Source organism: Neolamprologus brichardi, chromosome 7 (genome assembly GCF_056152115.1).
Source record: "Neolamprologus brichardi isolate AB-2024 chromosome 7, ASM5615211v1, whole genome shotgun sequence".
In the NCBI taxonomy this organism is placed as follows: domain Eukaryota; kingdom Metazoa; phylum Chordata; class Actinopteri; order Cichliformes; family Cichlidae; genus Neolamprologus; species Neolamprologus brichardi.
The window spans coordinates 39,154,056-39,176,807 of record NC_142110.1 but is presented as its reverse complement, the minus strand read 5'-3'; the positions used below and the strand labels follow the sequence as shown (position 1 = coordinate 39,176,807).

Genomic DNA, 22,752 nt, shown 5'->3' with positions numbered 1-22,752 from the left:
TTTAACAGTAATAAAGTGAGTCTGAGGTTAGACACTAACCTCTAATGCTACCTAATACATTTATGGAATCTTTGAGCATAAAAAGAAGCCAACAAACTTTGTTAAGTTTCATTTAATATTTCTTCACTCACAATAATGTTAAATCAGTCCAAACTATTGTGAATCTGACCTGGCCGGAAATCTAGGCCAAACTTCAAGGGTTCAAATTGTGAGCTTGTTTGTGATTATTATTAATGACATTCAGGATATCAAACACACTTCCACGGTCTGAAGTGAAAATCAGCCACATACCTCAACAAAATTATGATTTCCTCTGTCCCCAAAGTCCTGCTCACACACAAGCACAGGCTGGAAAAAAAAGAGGTTTTTAAGATTTTAAAGTTTCCTTTTATTTCCGCTTTTGACGAAGTTAACCCACGCTAGGTACCAATCCAGGTACCAAGTGGTGGGAGAGGTGCCTACAGTAGAGATTTCAGGTTCATCCAGGAAGAACTGGGCTGGGATGCCCCTCCACCTAGCAACTCAGGGCTTGTTTGAACAGCGCAGTGATCTTTGGACCTCAATGGCGACTCAGTGTAGGATGTAGGTGCAGTAAAACAGCAATAACTGGGAAGAAATTCATCCAATCAGAGGTAGCATTATGGTTGCGACCTGGGCGGTCAGGTATGTAACACACCCCGTGCCAGATGCGCATGCTCAAATTGAGCAGTTGACTTAAATTCAGGTCACGTTTTGACTCATTCATAAGCATGAAAAAAATCATGTATCGTTATACTGACTGTCACCAAATATGGAGATTGCTGACATTTAACAGTCTCAAAATAATGGAAAGGCATATCACAGATAAGTTATTTTATTTGTCAGGATTAAAAGGAAGTCTGTGAGGAAAGATACAATCTGCTCTGTGTCCCATTAGAATTTAGTAACTGTTGGAGCATAATACAGAATTAGCAGTAATGACAGTAAAACTGAAGGGCCAGTTCATTGATAGAGGCCATTAGCTGGTCCAATGTGGTCTAAACTTGTGAATACAGTGCATAAAGTAAACTGTGTTGATCTACAACACCAGAATGTGAAGTATCAGAAAGAAGGCTGAGCTTTATAATCTAACACTTCCTAATAAAGAGGATGAAACCACACGTGAGACAGATGGTGGTAGAGCCGATTTAATTTAACCCCAGGAGCAGAGGGATGATTCACAACAGGTAGATGTTCTGTCCTGTTTGAAGCCACTGAAGATAAAGTCAGGAACTGTAACAACTTCTTGAACATTTTCAGCAAATAAAATGCTTTGGTCTTGATTGATAAAGGCAGTAAAAAATCACCCAGGTGAGAAAGTAAATTTTGAAGGGCTCTACTGGCAAACTGTTTCAGCAAAGAGGAAGCTCAAACATACACTATCGCAGCCCCACCAATGCTTCTGTTTTTCATGAACAAATGTATTGCAGCTCAGGTGATGATCAACTGGAACTAAAAAGTGCAATTTGTAAATGACTATAGGCCTAATCGAAATCTGCTTGAAGCCTGAATGACAAATGATCGATATATCCATCTTTTTTAGACACATTTTCCAGATTTGTAACTGAAAAAATACATAACTGACTTGTTGTTTTGGAAGTGTTTCTTTACACCTTTGGTTCCTGTTTTTAAAGATAGGGTTATGAAAAGGTGAAAAAAAAAAAACAGTTACAGAGATAAGACTAATGACTGGCTGTACACTGTGAACACTGTGAATGTTGTAGTATCAGGTTAAGTCACACGTTCATGAAGGACTGAATGTTATTATTAACACAGAATAACAGCACATACACACACACACAAAAATCCTCATGCAAATAACCACAGTGTGTTAACTATACATGTAAAATGAAGGGGGGAAGGGAAAAACAGATTTTGAACTGGAAGCAAAATACAAAGTTTCTCATTTTTGCTCCTTACATTTCACCATATAGGAAATAAAACAACCAATAAAGGCAAAAGAAATGTGTGTGCAGCACACAAACTCATTGCAGTTGCGTGTTTTGTATACGTTTTTGTATGTTTTTCTCAGAATGATTATTACACTACTGTATGAAGCCATGTTGTCCAAGGTGATCAGCCACTCACCATACACACACACTATCAACAAGAAGCAGTTTGATGCATAGAGCAGGATACTATCATTTTTATTTTTTTTAACCTCTTAAGCCCCAAGGGGGTTTCTGAGCTTCCTGCTTGAAAATGTAATGCCCAAATTTAATTGATTGTTTCTCCGCAATTACAAACTCTGTCCTTACAATCTTGGTATCAAAATAAAGCTAACACTTGGGAAATTTCATCAGAGGTGTAAATATTGAAGCAGATATTACTGCGTCAAAGTTACTGAGACTGGAACACAGAAAAGTAAATATATTTTATCCTTGCCTAATTTTTTAAAAAATTATTTTTAGTATATAACCCTTTTAAAAATATGCCTCAGATCACATTTGGTTCCAGGATTTCAGTAACCAACATATAAACATCATCTGTGCAAAGATTTATGTTTCTAAAGTGAAACAGTGAAAAACTACAGCCCTGTCAATACATGAATATCCAGACGTTGTACAAAAATGTCCAATTTTGGCACACAATTGGACACCATGCCAGTTGAATTTTTTAGGTATTAAAGAGCAGAAATTAATAAATTTTATTAACAGGCCTAAAAATGCTTTTTTTTTTAAAATATATTTTTGAAGAATTAACCACACATTTACATGGTAATGGCCCTTTTCTGCTGTGCGCATGAAGCGTTTATTTGGTCTCTGGCCCTTTAAACTCCGAGGGGCTGTTTGTCTGTGAAGGTTCTCAGTCATCCAGGTCATCGTAGTCTAGTCTAGTCACCAACTCTCTGCCATCTATAATCCAGTTTTGAGATCCCTTCCCAGACGCTTTAACGCCCACTCACATCCTGGGCCATCTGACCTCAGGAATTCGCATGATAAGGTGGGGCCAGGTTTCACAATGAACTCACCCGAAACTCTGGCTGATTGGGACCCACACCCAGTTTCACACCTTGGCTCAGGCGATTAGAGGATCATCAGGGGGTCCTTTTGTCCCTCTGTGGGGGGATACTCCCACTAGGTTTATATCTGGGACCCTCCACCATTTGACCTTAGAACTGAAGAAGCTTCTCGGATGAGAGGTGAAACGTCTTCAAGTAACTTAAAGAAGTCCAGACGCTTTTCTTTGCAAGCTCCTTAGACGAGGGGCTGTTTGGTTTCTTTTGGTCAATTTGCATGATTGACAACTCTTTTTAATTGTTTTAGCCAATAGAATCAAAGTAACGATGCCACGTTCACGTCACTTCAACCAATCAGACGTTCCAATGCTAAAACCCAAGTGGGCCCAAATTTACTGCATGTGACATCTGGGTCTAAAATGGAGGTTGTTGACGGAAAACGGCTCTGATGCGGCAAGGTAGGCGTGGTAACTTCTGATAATCATGTGGCTACCGGCTACCGGCTACCGGCGAAAATAAGGAGGAAATCGGGACGGTAAGCCAATCTGTGTCTTAGCGCATTTGTGCTGCTATGTGTTTTTGTGGTCTTCTTTTGCGGCTCATTCAGTGAATTTTGGTCTGATCGTGGTGAAACTTGGTGTGTGGAGTCAGTAATAGCTCTGGAAGCTAACCAGCCTATCTTTAGCTTGTTACATGAAGTCTGGAGAATTTCCGGTTTGGTTTTGTTTGTTTAGCGGTCTTCTGCGCATTTACGTAACTGCTCGTTTAATCATGGTTGTAGAAATGGTTTATATGACATTTTAGCTGAGATTCAGAGGTTTCTGTGGATACCACACATGTCTGGACTTATATTTCTCACCCCATGTTATAACCGATTAAACGTGATTTCTTTTTTGCCCCGGTACCGGGGGTGTGGGCCTTAAGTGGTTAAACCTGTTTAACTTTAAATCTTAAGTTTTATTTTAAATCTACTTTTATAGTATATTAGAAGTGAACTGTGTTCTCATTTAAATGTTTGTTATATACATTGCATTAAAAGTCAAAATGAATAAATAACGTTTTACTTCAGTTATGTTGTTGGAAAATCTATTTCAGAACCAAGCAAATTTTAGTTTTTTTAAGTTTTTTATTTTTTATTTTATTTTTATAACGACTCAGCATTTTACATAAAAGCTTATCAACATTCACACATTTTAAGACACCATTAGTTTTTATGCTGACTCAGTGTTTCACATAAAGACTTTATCTGGAAACCACCATATATTTTAAATTTACCCTGTTTTGTTTGTCTTCAGTGTCAGGTTGGCTCGAAAATTATGAAGTTATGTCTGTAGTCTTTCAGTACCTGTGTACTGTGTACCAGGCTAAGGACTCTGTGACTCCTCGGCAATAGTGCGGTAGTGCTGTGGCTGATTTTGAAATATGGAAGAGTCTGTCTGGGTGAACAGAGGAGCTCTCTTGGTGGAGCGTTTCATCAGGAATTTTCTAGATGTTACCAGATCACTGTAGCCCTGGGAGTGAGAGAAGGCGTAACCTGACCGAGTACTACGCCTTCTCAGTAGACGACGAGGTGAAGGTGCAGGCAACTCCTCTGTACGCATCTTATACCTCACCTAGAAAAAAGAAATATGGGCTTGTTTTGTTTGGGGTTTTTTTTTTACTATGGATACATTGATTCAAACTCAGTTAAATTACATGCTACTTTATAGTGCACAGGGTGCATAGAAGACAAGAAAGTCTTAGATGCTTTATGTTTTCAGTTTAGTTTTTTCTTTTGTTTTTTTACCTTGTCATTAATGGTAGGACAAAGCTGTATAAAAATGAAGCGGAAAGCTACAACAGGCAGGATACAGAGGAGGAACGTCAGGAATATGGTGAGCCACACATTAGGCTGGTTCAAAGTGTTTCTTGCTGCGCCTAAAATCCAAAAAGGACACAATGATGAGTCACATACTCAGGTCTTCTTTAAAGTACCAAAATTTTAGAATAGAAAAAAAGTTAACATTAACGTGGCCTCCATACTAAATGCAGTAAATGTACTTACCAATGAAGGGGAAAGAAGACGGGAAGACATAAAACATGCCATTGCTGTACATGGTGACTGAGATGGCAAAGTAGCCTATCGTGCTTGACCACACAAAAAAATGGTTCACTGCTGTCCAGTAATAGGTGTCAAGAGACAACTGAAAAGTGGAAGATTATTGTTATTATTACTACTACTACTACTACTACTACTGTAGTACTGTACTATTACTACATTATTGTTAGTGTCTTGGTGCACAATTAAAATGAGTGGCTGAGATGGAATGGAAGTCTATCTGTTACAACAGACTAATATACTGCATAAGTGCCCACTTTGTTAGGTACACCATTTCAACTGAGTTTTTTAAAAACTGCTGATCTACTGGGATTTTTCTACACAAGCATCTCTATGGTTTACAAAGAATGGTCCAAAACAGAAAATATCTAGGGCTGGGTATTGTCACTGATTTCTAGAATCGATTCCAATTCACAAGGTCCCAATTAGATTCAATCCATGATTTCGATTTGGTTTGATTCGAATATTTATCAGTACTGACACTGACTTCATCAGAGGTGTAAGCATCACAGCAGATGCCTTTGTGTCAAACTGAGGATAAAACACAGAAAAACATGAAGGAATTTTTTTCCTGGCCTGGTTTTTTGTAGCAGATAACCTTATATCCTGCAGTAGAACAAAAACGGAAGAAAACCATGACATATGAACATTACCTGACACTGCTGAAGTGAAGCAGAGCAAGGTTACAGAGGTTTTATTAGAGACACAGCTAAACGTATTGCAATTTAGCATAGTTTTAAAAGGTTTGCATTCCTTCGGTATTGAAAAACAGAACCGAGGCTTTCTTGTCGGAAGTCATTAACAAAAAAAAAAAAAACAGTGGCCAACAGGGTAGACTGGTGAGCAATAAGCAAGCAAATAATGCAAAAAAATAGAGATTTTTAAATGGGAAACTGTTAAAGTACACTGAGAGAGAGAGCTGTGCAGGAAGTGTGATTTTATCATAGTGGAAGCAAAACAGCAAAAGTAAGAAGGAATTGCGTTTACGTCCTGCTTTAGCTGTTTGGTGGTTGTTGAAATAGTTTTGTGAGGTTTAACCTGAGATTCTGGCGTTTCTGAAAAAATACATTTATATTTAAAAATCGATTCAGGATTTTAATGAATCGATATTGCTTTATTTAAGCTAAAATCAATTTTAATTGGAAAATCAATTATTGAAACCCACCCCTAGTTAGTACCAGCTGAGGATTGTTTAGTACTGATGCTGACCATGTCCATCTCTGTATTACCGCAGTACTCCCATCTTCTGATGGCTTCTTCAAGCAGGATAGAGCACCATGTCAAAACTCAAATCATCTGAATTTGGTTCTTTAAACATGATAGTGACTTCACTATACTCAAATGGCCTCTACAATCGCCAGATCTCAATCCAACATGGGCCTTTTTGGAATGTGGTGCAATGAGAGAATTGCATTATGGATGTGCAGCTGACAAATATGCAGCAAATGTGTAATGTTGTCATGTCAATATGGACCTACATCTCTGCAGAATGTTTCCAGCACCTTGTTGAATTTTTGCCATAACGATTAAAGGCAGTTCTGCAGTGAAAAAGGGGTCCAAACTAATTGTAACAATGTGCACATAATGAAGTGTCCAGCAAGGGTGCATGAATGTATGATATAGAAGTCTATAAATCAAGCTGCCAAATGCAATGTTTTCTCAAGCACTGCAGTTCACTGACAAAAAAAAACTAAAAGAAGAAAAGGGATAAATAGTTCTGTGATTCTCTATGTTCTCACCTGTGTCTGCACCACAATAAGCAGACAGGTCTGTAGCAGGAAAGAAAAAGATGGATGGCTCACAATGTCTTTTCCATCATTTCTGACTGCATCATTCATGGAAGCCCATGGGATAAAGAAGACGATTAAGGAGCAATAGCAGCCATGAATCAGATATCTCACAAAAGCTTTCTTATTGAAGTATTGGTTCTTCTGGCCTGGAGCGTAGAGCTCCGGATGCTGTAAACTCCAACGGTCATTTACATCCTGCACAAAACAAGGTTTAGTGAAAGAGATGAGAAAGCTCAGTGGACACAGAGACCTGACTATGAGATGATAATCTGGTTTATGTAAGTCGACCAAAAACTGATAGTTACTTGTAATCTACATACCTGGTCAAACAGACACATGCCAAGGACTGGAAGAGCTGTGTAAACCATATTGTAGAAGGTGATGAACCACTCATCATAAACAGTCTGTGAACAACCATGATGAACATTTAAGTACAACATTAAGAAAAGGTGAATGTGATGCACTTCTCTCATTGAGATTGATAAACACTTTATGTCCCATTACAAAAGCTACTTAAATTACATTATATTATAGTTACAATACATATATCTCACCTGTGCAGAAAAACCACAAAAGAAGGCGTACCAGAATTGGACAAGTGTAAAAGTGAAGTTCTTGTAAAAGAAATATCCAAGGAACTTGCACATGCGGATGTAGGACCAGCGGCCATGCACCAGCAGGAGGCGCTGAAGGTAACGGAACTGGGCAAAGGAATAGTCACTGGACAGCACTGCCTGCATGCCTTCCTGCCCACTGATACCTACACCAATATGAGCAACTGGCAGGCAGAAAAGGAAGCAAATAAAATACATAATAAAATACCCAATATCAGCCACATATTCCCCAGCTGGTTAACTGTAATGAAAATACAGCTCTGTATAATGGTGACTTCACAGGTTACCCTTTATCATGCTGACATCATTGGCTCCATCTCCAATAGCAAGAGTGACAGCCTGCTTGTATTTCTTGACCAGCTGAACCACTTGGGCCTTCTGCAAAGGAGTGACCCTGCAGCAAATCACTGTCTGACACATGCATGCTGTCCTCAGCAGCTCCAACCTCAAGTTCTTCTCCAGTGCAAAAGCCTGATGATGAAGGGAAGAATTGATTGGAGTTAGGTCATCTGTCAAGACTCCGTAGTGCAACCTTAAAACCTCAAGAGATTTCCATTAATTTCTACATTCATCTCTAAGTTTAAGAAATATAAGAGAATCAGGCTTTAAAAAAACAATATGTACTTTCATCATCATCATCATCATCAACTTTATTTATAAAGCACTTTAAAAACAACCACAGCTGACACAAAGTGCTGTACATTTGAACTATAAAATAAAATTACATAAGATATAAGTAAAAACCAAATAAAATAAGAGTAAAATCATAACTACTTCAATTAAAAGAGAAACTAAGTCTCGCTGAGGTTAAAAGCCAAGGAATAAAAGTGGGTTTTAAGACGTGATTTAAAAGTGGACAGTGAAGGGGCCTCTCTAACGTGCATGGGCAAATTATTCCATAATTTAGGAGCCACGATAGAGAAGGCCCTGTCCCCTCTGAGCTTCCTCCTGGATCTCGGTACCTCCAGGAGCAGCTGGTCAGCTGACCTGAGAGACCGACAGGGTATGTGGGGATGAAGAAGCTCAGAGAGGTAAGGCGGGGCAAGACTATGAAGACATTTAAAAACAAACATAAGAAGTTTAAAATTAACTCTAAAAGACACAGGCAACCAGTGCAGAGAGGCTAGCACGGGGGTTATATGCTCTCTTTTTCGAGTTTCTGATCACACAGTTTGTGACCACTACTGTTGAAGCTACATAAACAAAATAAACTAAACAAAACAGGTCAACCTGCAGAGGTTTTTCAGTGGTTGCTGAAAACAAGCCTTCTTACCAGACTGTTCCCATTTATTATTAGTCCATAATCTCCATCCACCTTCTCATCCTGCACAGTCTCTGTCTTTTTAAGCCAAAACAGGCCTTCTCGAGATTTAATCACAGTTGGCTCCTCTGCTGCTTCAGGACACATTTTTCTTCGTGCATTCCTGAAAATATGACAGAGAACATGACCTGATTAAAAAAAACCCTCACAATTCATTTGTTAACTACATTTTTCTTAAAGACAACAATGAAGATATAGAATGAGCCCAGCACAGCCTTAAGATTAACAGGCTAAAACACTTCTCTGTGTTCAATTAAAAAAAATAAAAAAATGCTATATATTCTCATATTTACAGTTTTTAGCAAACCTTTTGAGACTTACTCTATTTTCACATATTGCATATTCATTTGTATAACTATTATTTTGTTTTGTTTTTTCCTCTATTCAAGTATCTACACTGGTGAACATGGCTGTGGCTTGACTTGTTAATAATCCATCCACCATTAATTTTCTGCCACAGTCTAAGTGGACAAGACCTCCCTGGCCAATAAAGGGGAGGGCACTAAGGCATTCCTCTGCCAACTGAGATAAGTTAGTTTTCCAACATGTTCTGCATCTGCTCCAAGGCATCCTAGATTCAGACACCCTAAGATGTCTGAATCAGGTCAACTGGCTTGTTTTGATGCGGCTGAGAAGTGGCTCCACTCTCTATCCCTCCTCATGCTATCTCTAAGGTAATGCGTAAAAAATAACATGTCCGGCTAATACAGCGTAGTCAAATGCCACTTAGGAAGACATTAGCTTGTGAGGTTACAGGTTACAATTAATCATACAAATGCTTGGGAACATTAAAATGTCAGATTTTTATAGATTTTTTTTCTTGTGATAGAATTAGCTTATGGCTATGATAAACTGGTTAGTTTAATATTAGCTTTTCATTTACAGTAGGTTTTTCATTCAGTTGTGGTAGAATTAGCTTATGATAGCAAGTTATGAAATCTGGCAGCAACAATTGTTAATTTGTCTTATGACCTTATAAAATCTATGGTCAATAGTAGGAAATATAAAATCTGATTTCATTTTAATAAAAACAAGGATCTGTTGTTTTAGAACTGCAACAACTACCTATTTCTTTTAAAGCTGTAGAAAAGTAACTAAAGGGCAGGGTTTTGTATACAGGAAAAGGAACACATGAAGGGTTGAATTTGTGATAAATGAGTTATTGGTCGTGTTTTTCCAGTATTTTTTTTTAAGCTTATTGAAGTTCATAGTGACAAATTATCTCACTATCTCGCTGAAACAGCTTCCGATTGGCAGAATACAATCATCATCTGGTTTTAACTGACTCACTGTAGCTCCTCTTTGACGCCTTCAGCAGTGTTGGCTGAGACAACAAAGACGTCCTTCATCTCCTCTCTTACCATGTTACAGGAATAGCCAATGTTCTCTGCTGTCTCTGTTGAAGGAAAAAAAAAGAATAATTCTCAATCACCTAGGTGCTAGAAATCTTTAAAGTCAATCTTGCAGCAAACAAAAGCTGGAACGACTCTCAGAGCATTTGTCGATATGTATATTAGATCTATGACTTGAAACCATGGAAATCCATCAACCAAAACTGTTGATGGTCTGAGATTGTGCGTAGATTAATGAGGGCAGGAACATAAGAATGTATTACACATCATAATGAAGTCTTTATCCACTTTGAAATGTATGGTTTAAAAAGAAAAAGTTCCACCGACCTTGCTTATCTCCAGTTAACACCCATATTTTGATGTCCGCTTTAGCCAGTTGCTCAATGGTCTCTGGCACACCGTCTTGCAACTTGTCCTCCACAGCTGTCGCTCCCAACAGCTAAAGCCACACATGCAGCTATGATTTAAACTGATGCTAAATAAAGCAAAGCAATGAAGCCATCCTATACCTTTATCACAAATTATGCTGGTTTCACTGTAACATTAGTGTACAATATAAACCAGGGGTGTCAAATATAAAGGTCTGGGTGCCAGAACTGGCCTGGCATAGACTCTAACCTGACCTGCTGGACATCTTTGGAAAATGTGAAGAATGGAATTAATTTTGGACTTTCACTTATATTTTCACAGGTTTTTGCAGCTTTTCCTACTGATAAAGACCTCCCCCATGGCCATATGCATACTACACCAAGTAAATTAATTAATAGGTAAACAATTAAATGTTAGAACAATTCCTCTGAATTAACAAAACCTTTCTATTTTATAATTACAGGACAGTCTGGTTAATGAACTTTTCTGTAACTTTACATATTTACTTCTACATATTAGCCCAAAGAGTCATGCTGATAAATTTCTTTCATTTAATACAGAAGCATTTCTCATCATATGAGAAAATCTGAGATGTACTGTTGAAATTGCACTTCGTTTTCTTATTGGAAGATATCTCAGGGATTAAATGTGTAGTAACACACTGACAGGGGACAATCTGAATTTCACTGGACCAGCCCATTTAACATGAAATTAGGCTATATTGTGGGCCGTAATGTAAAGTGAGTTTCATATCCCCAGTATAAAGTATAACTACCAATAGATAATCAAGCAGCAAATTTGTATTGACAAAGTTTTCAGCACGTGTACTAACCATCATATCTTTCTCTATCTCTTCATAAAGTTCATCAAGTTTTTCTTCACGTCCCTCCATGGCAACACTGGCCTGATGGTGGCGCTGTGTCCAATCTATCATGTAGTCCTCATTTAAGTCTTTGTAGGCCAGAGCAAGTGTACGGAGGCCATCACCTGCATACTCCTGTTTTTGTTTGATAATCGAAAGAAGTCAAATGTTAAATTACATTAATTATATTAAAATTTCATTGACTTTAGCTTCAAGCTGCTTTTATATGCTTTGGATTACTCACATTGAGGTGGTTAGTGGTTACTTCCATCAGTTTGTTACAGGAGGGGTGCAGTCTTTCAAAGATCATGGTGTCTGCACCTTTGCAGTATAGAGTCAACTTCCCCTCTGCGCTGCGCACTGGAAGTGACAGGGAAAGTTACAAAGTTTGACATAATGTCATGCAGAAATGAGAAATATATTCTGAATATACAAAGTGTGGTCACTGAAGATAACGACACAAAAAAAACCTATCACTACTTCCTCTCACCTATCACTGACATCCTCTTCCTCATATTATTAAAGTCCAGAATGGCCAGAAGTTCATAGATGACTTGTTTGCCCATCTCTATGACTGTGATGGTTTCTGGTGTGCGTGATAGGAACACAAATCCAAAGTTTCTTGCAGCGGTCACCAGAGCGCCTTCATCAGGTGACTGAGCCTGATAATTGAGCTCTCCTACCAGGTAAAACAGAGATGACAATTTTTGACAACTGGTATATATTGTTACAATTTGGAAATTTTCATGGTGGAGCACATTATTACTTCTGTGTCTATGGATGGGATTTGAGTACTGGCGCTGTTCTCTATAATTCAGTTCCTTGAACTTTTTAGTTTGCTTGCCTATAGGGAATTCCCTTTCCTATCTGTTTGGGATATTTTATACTTTAGAGTTTAAAAATCTTTTCATAACTATGCTATAGAAATATTCTGGAATTTGCGCCTGTGTAAGGCTTTCTAAGTTGTTAGAAATAACGACAATTATTCAGGACTATTTATCATAAGGAGCTGCAATGCAATTCTCCTGAAATGTAAATGACATGAAGATGTCTTTTAGGGGACCCCTCACCCTCTTTCTTTTCCTCAGGCATGACAGTGTGACACAGGGATAACAAGCGGAAGAACTCCTGAGTCTCAGGGTTTCCACTTCTCACCATCTCCACCAGACTGTGGTCATGAAAGCTGAACTTTGGATCAGCCAGATTGTTCCAGGAGAAGTCCACTCTCTCTGTCCTCTGCAAGAAAAGCCGAAACAACAAAGTTGGATCAATACTTCCTTTAAACAAAGTTCACAAACAGAGTAATCATCTGTTTTCCTCTCACCTCTGTAATTTCCACTCTTTCTCCAGAGAAACCATAGAGGTCTCCTGAATATATGATAAATGTACTGTAAAATCAGTTGTTCACCCAATGTGTTTCCATTTGCCTCACTAATTTTTACACAAGCAAAGCTGCTCACCGTAAGCTTTTCCATTAATGGAGCACTTGTTGAAAGTCATGATGTTCTGTGTCAGAGTGCCAGTCTTGTCACTGAAGATGTATTTAATCTGGCCTAGCTCCTCACTGAGTGTGGTGGTTCTTGCCTGAGCTGGAGTATCTTTCTTAGGATAGTACATCTTCCTGTCCCAGTCTATGAAGAAGCTGTTTCCCAGACGAATGAACTCCACGCTAACAATGTAGCACAAATTGGTAAAATTTCAAATTGTGATACATATTAACACAAGTCTCAAGTGTTCAAACCAACTTTGGTTGTTTTCTTGTTTCATTATTTTTCTGTGCTGAAACTTACCTGACATAAAGTGAACTGGGTACCACTGTGTTAAGGACAATGACATAAGACCAGAAGATGAGGAATGATGAGAGAGGAGCATCAATGCCTGGTTCACGAGGAAGAAATATAGTGAACACAGAGCCCTCGTTTGTTTCCCAGATAGCATTGCCAATGGTCAAAATGGAGCACATAGATGCCAGGAAACCAAAGATCTGATGGAATAAAAATATCAGACTTCTTGATTATTCAAACAATATTACTCTTGTCACTCAGGTGAAAAACAAATCACTGTCTTTAAGTTCTATATCTATAAGCTGAGACTTTGTGTGACTTTGTGCTTGTGTAAACTCACACATAACACCAGGATATTCGTCAGGTGATCAATGCTTGTCCGTTTGAATATTGACTTTCCGCTGTTCTGCATCAGTTTAGTGTCAGGACCTGGAAAGGTTCAATGTGATGTTGAGACACTGACAGTGATGCAGATACAGTTTTCAGACTGGTTAGCCTTAGAAGGAGAATGGCCTAAATGAGACACCACGAATATGTCATTACTGTGATATTGTTGTTTTAAGAACTTCACACTCTAGAATCTGTGGCAGATTATCTTCTGGATACCTTTGCAGATGTAACCACATCTCCTTCCTGCTCTAGTCTCTTATGTACAACTTCAAACATTATTATCAGAGAAAACAATAAAAGCTAGACCAAAAAAAATCACTCAAATTGCAAATTGTACACAGTTGCAGTGCACAGTGTACCTCCAAAGATGACCAGACCGAAGCACCACTCAGTGTTCCTGAGAGTACAGCCTCTGAGCAGCACTTTGTCGTTGTCCAAGGCATATCTTTCTCCGTTCAAAGTCAGAGTCCCTTTGAACTTGTCCAGGTGGTTATTGGGAGGTTCACATCGCACTTCACCTGAGAAACAGAAATCAGTGTCAGCAAATGATTCTGAACATCAGTTCACAGGATAGTTAGAGGACAGCTCGAAGCAGTCTGTGTAGTCTCCTCCGACCTCTTGTATCAACAAGGGATTTTCGCCTAGAGAACGGCTGCTCACTGGATATCTTCTCTTTTGTGGACCATTCTCTGGAAACCCTACAGATGTGGGTTAATCCCAGCAAGTCATCATTTTCTGAAATACTCAGACTAGCCAATCTGGCGCCAACAATGATGGAACATTCCAAATTCTTTTAATCAACTTTCTGACACATTTTATACTCAGTTTGAATTTCAACAGGTCACTTTAATAATGTTCACATGTCAAAATGAAGTGGATTGCTGTCATCTGATTGACTGGTTAGATGTCTGTATTAATCAGCAGGTGAACAGGTGTACCTAACAAAGCAAACAAATAAACAATTAAATAAAACCCAAGATCCAATTGTTACATTAGTAGAAAAAGTCATGCATGAGGAAATACAATCACTCAGTACAAACTAAAACAGTTCAAAGGTGAAATACTGCTCTATTGATTGATTGATTGATTGATTATTAATTTATTTCAAACATGTAAACAATATACAGGTACATTTAGTAAAGAAAATAAGAGAGAAAAAAATACTATACAAAAGTCAATACATTTCAATATTGCTACCGTTCTGATTCATTTACATGTTGAAAGGGAGTGGGAAGAAGTACACACTTATTTAATCCCACCCCTTTGCCATAAGTTATCAGTTAATATTTAGTCAGCTTCCTTACTGATATAATCTGTAATAAAAATAGTGAACAGATCGCTGATATAATATATACTATATACTATAATATGACATCATGATTTTTTTTAAATAGAGACACTCACTTAATTTCAATATTTTCCCTTTCTTTATAGTTTGAGAAGATCATATTTTTATAACTCTTTTTGAACAGTTTTATGTTTGGACATTGCTTTAATTCCATATTCACACTGTTCCACAGTTTCACTCAAAGAACAGAAACACAAAAGCTTTTTCTTGTAGTACGTAACTTCCCTGTTTTGAAGTTACAAAAACCCCTTAAATTATAACTTCCTTCTTTCAAAAAAAACACTCTGAATATTACCTGGCAGTTCCTTATTTTTTTGCTTTGAATAGAATTTGTGCTGTTTGGAATTTCACTAGATCGGCAATTTTCAATATTTCAGACTGCAAAAGTAGTGAGTTTGTATGTTCCCTATAACCTGCATTGCGGATGATTCGAACTGCTTTTTTTTTTTTTTTTGAAGAGTAAAAAGTGAATGTAATGTGGTTTTATAGTTGTTGCCCCAGACCTCTGCACAATAGCTTAAGTATGGTGAAACCAGTGAACAGTATAGAATATGAAGTGATGTTCTGTCTAACACCTGCTTTGCCTTGTTTAGTATTGCAATGCTACGTGATACTTTGGAATGAATATATCTTATGTGAGCTCTCCAGTTAAGTTTTTCATCTATTATTACCCCCAGAAATTTATTTTTACTGACTCTTTCAATATCAGCACCATTTGTTTGAATCTTTGCATTTGTATCTAAACTACTATTTCCAAATAACATCAGTTTAGATTTATTCAAATTTAATGATAATTTGTTTTTATCAAGCCAGAACTTCACTTTACTTATTTCATTAGTCATATCCTCCAATAAATTCTGCTGATCATCACCAGAGCAAAAAATGTTTGTATCATCAGCAAAAAGAACCATTTTAATACTTTGGACACTTTACAGATGTCGTTAATGTACAAGTTGAAGAATTTTGGACCCAAAACTGACCCTTGGGGTACACCACAAGCAATGTCCATACATAAGGAGCAACCACCATTTATTTTCACAAACTGCTTTCTGTCACTTAAATAACCAAATCTAAAACTACCCCTCTGACACCATAACGTTCCAGTTTTCTTATTAATATATCATGATCTATAGTGTCAAATGCCTTTGTCAAGTCTATGAATAACCCAGCCACATATTGCTTTTTGTCTATGGAAATTGTGATGTATTCTATTGAATCTAATAGTGCCAATGATGTTGATCTGCTTGATCTGAATCCGTACTGACTCTCGGTGAGTAGTTTATGTTTATCTATAAATTTTTCCAGTCGGTTGTTAAACAGTTTTTCAAGAATTTTTGAGAATTGAGGTAGTAAAGAGACAGGCCTGTACTTAGTGAAATGGTGTTTGTTTCCAGATTTGTATAGAGGTATAACTTTTGCTATTTTCATTCTGTCTGGAAATTGACCAGTTTGAAATGATAAATTACAGATGTATGTAAACGGTTTTATAATAGCCTCAATGACTCTTTTAACCACTATCATATCAATATCATTACAATCCAAAGATTTCTGATTTTTACATTTTTTGACAATCTCAAAAACTTCATTTTCATCAACGGCTGTGAGAAACATAGAATATGGATTTCTGCCTATCAGTGTACCCGGTTTTTCCCAGGATCTATCCTGACAGAATTTTTTTTTTTGGGGGGGTGGGTTTCATTTATGCATTTATGCATTATTTATTTTGGTACTTACATTAATTCTTAACTCAGCCAAGGGCTATCAACCTAAAAAAAATCTTTGTTAGTTTTGGTCTCCTCTGACATTTCCCAATGACAGAACCAGGTTTCACTTTTGAAAATCAGACTGTGTGTTGTTTCATTGAGATTCTCACCATTAAAGGCAGCCAGTGCCTCAATGTTGTCTCCCAGCTCTCCAGTTACAGTCAGAGCCTGTTTCACCTTCAGATTGGTTTCTCTGGGGAGACCAAGGGAAATCCAAGACAGTGTCAGACATTAGGTGTCAACCTAGCATACAAACACCACAGTACAGCACACTTACCCATCGAGTTCAGCTGTTTCCACATAAACTAAATTAAGGGGCTCACTGCTAGACAGCAACAGAAGGTCTGCCTAAGAAATAAAAGCACTGAGTTTAGTTTGGAACTTACTTTTGAAATGAATTTCTTTCACTTGCTTCAAATCTTTACTATAGCCTCCCCAAACTTACAGTGACAAACTCATTATTCTCCAGTTTGACTATGTTCCCGACCTGAACATTCATCCATTTTTCATTTTTGAGTCTGTCAGGGAAGCGAACAAAGGCATACAACACAGAAATGAATCCAAACACTGCATAATTCTTCATACAAAAGGTATTCTTTTCTTTTTCATTTGTGTTTTCAAAGACTTACTGGCCATCCATGAGGACGTCCACCTTCCGGTTATTGACTTTTCTGTCACATTTGTGTCTGTTCTGCTCAGTTGACACAAGAAAAAGATACTGTTTGCTTCCAAATCTGATATTAGTTTCTTATTTTTGGTTTTCTCTGTTGCTATTACCAATTTCAACTTACTATGTCATCAATGGCATCTTTGACTGCTGTTATAGAAAGCACTACTATTAAGGCGAAACCTGTAGTGATCCATGAGAGAGAGGAGGTTTGTGGGATCAACTGTCAACACACATACACACAAAGATTAACACACTCTTTCAGTGCATAGATAATAACTTTTCTTCTTCTTCTTCATAGCGGTTCATATCCCGCGATGCAGGGTCTGCTGTTTTTCATGCTTTCCTCCACTTCTTCCTATCCAGGGCATCTTTTGGTGTAACATTCGCAGCCTTCATATTGTCTTTGATTCGGTCCAACCAGCGCTTTTTTGGTCTTCCTCGTGGCTTGTTGCCACCCAGATCTAATTGCTGGGCTGTCTTTGCGATGGAGTTCTTATCGCTACGGGCAACATGGCTGTACCATCGGAGCCTCGCCTCTCGCATCTTGTCTGTGATCGGTGTCACTCCCCATCGTTTCCTAACGTCTTTGTTCCTCGCTTGGTCTAGTCTTGTGAGACCCAGAGGCCATGTCAGCATCTTCATCTCCATGGTGTGAAGGGCTTGTTCGTGCTTGGTCGTAGCTGGCCAGCACTCTGACCCATAGAGTGCCACTGGACGCACGATCGACTTATTAACTTTCGCCTTAAGATAGATTGGCTTTCTCTTGTCGCACAAGACTCATCTGACCTGGCACCACTTCATCCACGCTGTGTTGACACAGAGTCTGGCGTGTGGTAGAGTTTCGCAGTCCGATGTGATAAGGGACCCGAGGTACTTGAATTAGGCAACTTTAGTCAGCGGCTCGCCGTTGATAGTGATGGTACTGTTGGTCTGGGGGCCGCATTCAAGGTACTCAGTCTTCTTGATGTTCAGGCACATGCCGATCAGGCACAAGCCGATCTTTCCATGCTTGTGTTCAGGTTTGCAGGGCTAGGCAGTTTTTTGTTTCTGATAGACACACATCATCTGAATACAGTAGGCTACATGGATGTGGTGATTGCAAACCAGCTGTCGCGGTGTCCATACAGAGGGTGAACAGCATAGATAATATCTTTTAAGATTCTTAAAACTGAAAAACTTAACAGTTGCTTCATTTTATTTATGTATGTCATGTATGTTCACACTTAATAACATTTGGAAAAAGCATTTAAAATTTTTTTTTTTTAAAAAAATCTATTTATAAAAAAGCAAAAAAAAGTGCAAGTCCTTTCACATTTTAAGTCAAATGAAGTTTGAAAAAGGTATGGTTGAATATAGAGAATGAACTCTCAATGCGGTATTTGCATTCACATAACTATCTGCAGCATAAAATAACTCTTTTTAAGCATGCAATTATTCTGACAAGAATGGCAACATGTCTACCTGAAGGATGAGCAGGAAGAGGAAGTAGGCATTAGCAAGCCTCCTGAACTGCTCAAAAAGATTAAGTGGCAGGAAGGTGAAGATGTTGTATTTGGAGGTCTTGATGGCATTGTTCTGAAGTTAAAGAAATCGACAGAGGAAAGTAACATGACTGATGTCAGTTTAACAAAAATCACTGTGATTTAATATTTAAATGTTTGTAATAAAGTTTTTTAATGTTTAATTTATATTTGGCAGACATACTAACAAAAAATCCTAAGATTTCTAGGATTGTACTATTAATTTCCTAAAATTTCCTATTTACTCAAAAAACGGTCTTTGTGACACTTGACATTCGTTGTGACAGAGTAATCAAATCCAAACAAGCAAAGCATTGAGCTGAGGGTGTGTCCAAAGCTTGATAGGCATGATAACATTTGTTTATATACTTACAGCATAGCGGAAAGATAGGTTGAAAGTTCTGTCATTAGCCCGTAAGCATCTCTCCTTCTCTGTGAGAGAGTAAAGCAGTAAGAGCAGGAGAGAGTTTATGCTACTGTATGTTACAGCAGTACTGAGGAAAGACAAACTCAAATTTAATTTATGCAAACATTTCAGAGCTGTTAGTCCAGCAGCATTTTGAAATGTGCACTGCTTGCCACAAAAATAAATAAATAAAACGAAAACTGAGTAAAACTGAGTTACATACAGTAACTGAACAATGCAGTAAAGTAGAGCAAAGTTTACGTGCTTCTAATCTCACCTTCCTTATTTCCGTGTCCACACAACTGGCAAAAGTATGACAGCACAGTTCCCATCTTTAACTCAGGTTCTCCATGTTTTATAACCTGGAAAAACACACATTTCAGTCCTAATTAGTGAGTTTTCAGTTAGTGAGTCTTTATTGGTATTATATGTCGATATAATAGAGTGCATTTATATAGTGCTTTTCAAGACCCTCAAAGCACTTTACATTTCCACTATTCATTCATTCTGACTGGTGGAGGCAAACCACAGTTGTAGCCACAGCTGCCCTAGGGCAGACTCACAGAAGCAGCCATATCACACCATTGGCCCCTCTGGCCATCACCAGGAGGGGAAGTGTCTTGCCAAGGACACAACAACCAAGACAGACAGAGCTGGGGATCGAACCGGCAACCTTCCGGTTACAAGATGAGCTTCCCAAGCCCAAACCACGGTCACCCAATGGATATAAAAACCAAAAGGGGAAACTGTGGCAAAAGCGAGAGGGAACCAGTTGCTATAATATTTAGGGATTAATAGTGAAAAGGTGGAGCTGTTTAAGATGTACAGCACACCTCATAAATTGGATATGAGGGAAAGACAGATGCAAAATATCCCAAAAATAATAAATCTGAGGTTTCACAACACTCAAAATATCTCTCCATCAATCTATAGATAGACAGCCATCAGTCACATACTTGTCAAGATTTCCACTCCTCCCCATTTTATCAGTTCTCCAAAGCTGTAAAGATATAGTGCAACTTCCTTTCAACTCTTTGTACTGTAGTTAAATTTAAGAGGTAACAATCCCTAACTACACAGATAGAGATAAAGATTTATCCTTGACCATTTGACTTGTTCAGTAATCAGCCCATAATAATATGCAGGTATTGTATTTTTCAGGAATTGTTGTGGATAAATGTTTTTCAGTGAGACATAAAGAATATGAATTGATCACAGGGCAATATAAAAAATATAATTAACTGCTTCACTTTTCAGTGGTCTAATGCTACCTAATTTGTTAAGAAGAAAAAACAAATTCATCCATGAGCCATGAAAAAGTCAAGAAGCCCTCTTTTGGCATGTTTCATTTGATCCTTCTTCTTCCACTTGCAAAAATATTAAATAGGTCTGAATTACTGTAAACCAAAAGTGATTTAAATGGTTCTTGATAAGAACTAATAAAATGCAGCATTTTCTAATAGTTTTTTAAAGTCTGAAAACAAATGAAAATCAACCACATACCTCAAACAAAAATATAATTTCTTTTGTCTTCTGGGTCCTGCTTGCAAACAGACACAGGTGCTTGAATTTTAAGATTTCAACCCTCCTTTTACTTCCATCTTTGAAAAAATAAATCCAGGTTTTTGTCTCTTCAGTGCATGGAAGGCCATGCACCAGTTTAATCCTAAAAAGAGAAAGGAGGATCAACTGAGTCTTCTAGCAGGATAAAAGACAACAGGAACAACAGGTGAAATGTTGTAGTTGCACCTACAGTAGAAGTTTTGGGCACATGCAGGAGGAGGAGGGATTCTCTTGCAACTAACGGCTAAGAAGTTATGTAAACCGTTCAGTGTTCGTTGGACTTGAGCAGGTGCAGGACGGGAAAGGCACTAAAACAATAGTAAAGCCGAAGTGCCCCAGCCAATCAGAGGGAATCTTATCACATGAAGGTATATAAAATCTATACGGTACATAGGTACCGATTAAGTCAATAAAAGACAGCAAAGTGAAAGAGTCAATTTTGAAGGGCTTTATTGATCAACACAGTGTGAAAACAGTGCATGAGTTCAGAGTTCACAGTCCTTGTATGTCATTAACTGCTTTTACTGTGTAGAGTGTCAACAAAGACGAAGCTCACACATACACTACTTCTGTGTTTTTCCATAAACAAATACATTACAGCTCAACTGACTGCTGGAACTAGAAAAAGCAATTTATTACTCAGAGAGTATGAGCAAAGTCTTAACATAATGAAGAAAATTAATACAGCCATCCTGAACCATGGTCCAATGATTTAACAACTGTTAATGACTATAATCCACATATGCTTGAAGCCTGGATTAGAAAATTAGATATCTGCTTTTTATACCAATCCCCTTTTCCAGAATTCAGTTCCTTGCTAAATATAAAAACACATTTAATTCTGGTTTTCTCCTTTTAAAAATAAGGTTATGAAAAGGCAAAAAAAAAAAACCAAACAAAAACAAACAAACAAACAAAAAACTGTTACAGAGATAAGACTAATAAGTGGCTGTCCGCCGTGAACAATGTGACTGTAGTGGTGCCAGGTTAAGTTATACATTCATGAAGGACTGAATGTTAAATTATTAACACAGTATAATAACACATAATCCTCATGTAAATAACTACAGTGTATAAACTATACTATACTATATATAATGTATAGTACAGTATTCAAGATCACTGCCTACACACAACTTTTTAGTATATACTTTGTATTAAAAATCAATAAAACTTCCTATATTTGTAATTTCTCAGCTATCTAGTTTGAAAACCTATTTCAAAACTAAGAAAAAACAAAACAAACTACATCTACCTTTTTTTTAATCCTACTCCACAAGCCAATTGTATTTGTAATGAAATTAACTAAAACCAGGGTAGAACATATTTGCAAAATCTTCAAGTGTGCTTTAGAAACTGGCCAGTAATAATTCAAGTTGCACAATATGAAAATTGTACTTATTAAGCACAAAAATAAAAAAAAAACATTCTGAGGCAAACAACATTTTCACAGAGATATCAACAGTCACACATTATAAGACACCATCTTTTCTTCAGTGCCAGGTTGACTCCAGTGTTAGGAAAATAAAATACTGTCTGTGTTTCAGTCCCTGTGTGCTTCGGTTTTAGGGACTGTGACCCTGTGACTCGTCAGCTTCCTCAGCAATAGTGCGGTAGTGCTGTGGCTGATTTTGAAATATGGAAGAGTCTGTCTGGGTGAACAGAGGAGCTCTCTTGGTGGAGCGTTTCATCAGGAATTTTCTAGATGTTACCAGATCACCATAGCCCTGGGAGTGAGAGAAGGCGTAACCTGACCGAGTACTACGCCTTCTCCGTAAGCGACGAGGTGCCGGTACAGGCAACTCCTCTGTACGCATCTTATACCTCACCTAGAAAAAAGAAACAAGGGATTTCTTTTTTTTTTATTAAATGTAGACTTTTCACTATGGATACCCTACTTTCTGGTGTACAAGACAAAAGGGTGA

At 37.8% G+C, this 22,752-nt stretch overlaps 2 protein-coding genes across 2 annotated transcripts in view; both read right to left on the bottom strand.

Moving 5' to 3' along the window:
* Window positions 1-4,341: 4,341 nt before the first annotated feature.
* On the bottom strand, window positions 4,342-19,596 carry LOC102798048 (phospholipid-transporting ATPase ID-like). The gene is made up of 27 exons (XM_087843584.1): window positions 19,542-19,596; window positions 19,232-19,290; window positions 18,800-18,913; window positions 17,460-17,558; window positions 17,298-17,359; window positions 17,114-17,186; window positions 16,946-17,016; window positions 16,779-16,861; window positions 13,917-14,075; window positions 13,508-13,596; window positions 13,174-13,367; window positions 12,844-13,052; window positions 12,708-12,751; window positions 12,454-12,619; window positions 11,874-12,062; window positions 11,628-11,743; window positions 11,354-11,518; window positions 10,480-10,591; window positions 10,091-10,196; window positions 8,753-8,903; window positions 7,767-7,950; window positions 7,420-7,643; window positions 7,186-7,269; window positions 6,815-7,060; window positions 5,022-5,160; window positions 4,764-4,894; window positions 4,342-4,590 (listed from the first exon to the last, which is right to left on the bottom strand). Exons 1-27 carry the CDS (start codon window positions 19,594-19,596, stop codon window positions 4,342-4,344), a joined length of 3,573 nt encoding a protein of 1,190 aa, XP_087699710.1.
* Window positions 19,597-21,277: 1,681 nt separating this feature from the next.
* LOC102798351 (phospholipid-transporting ATPase ID-like) overlaps window positions 21,278-22,752 on the bottom strand; it is a 29,180-nt gene continuing 27,705 nt past the window's right edge. The window contains exon 28 of the mRNA XM_087843583.1: window positions 21,278-22,656. Within this exon, the coding sequence (XP_087699709.1) occupies window positions 22,393-22,656 (264 nt within the window). The 3' untranslated portion in view covers window positions 21,278-22,392. The remainder of the gene's footprint in view (window positions 22,657-22,752) is intronic.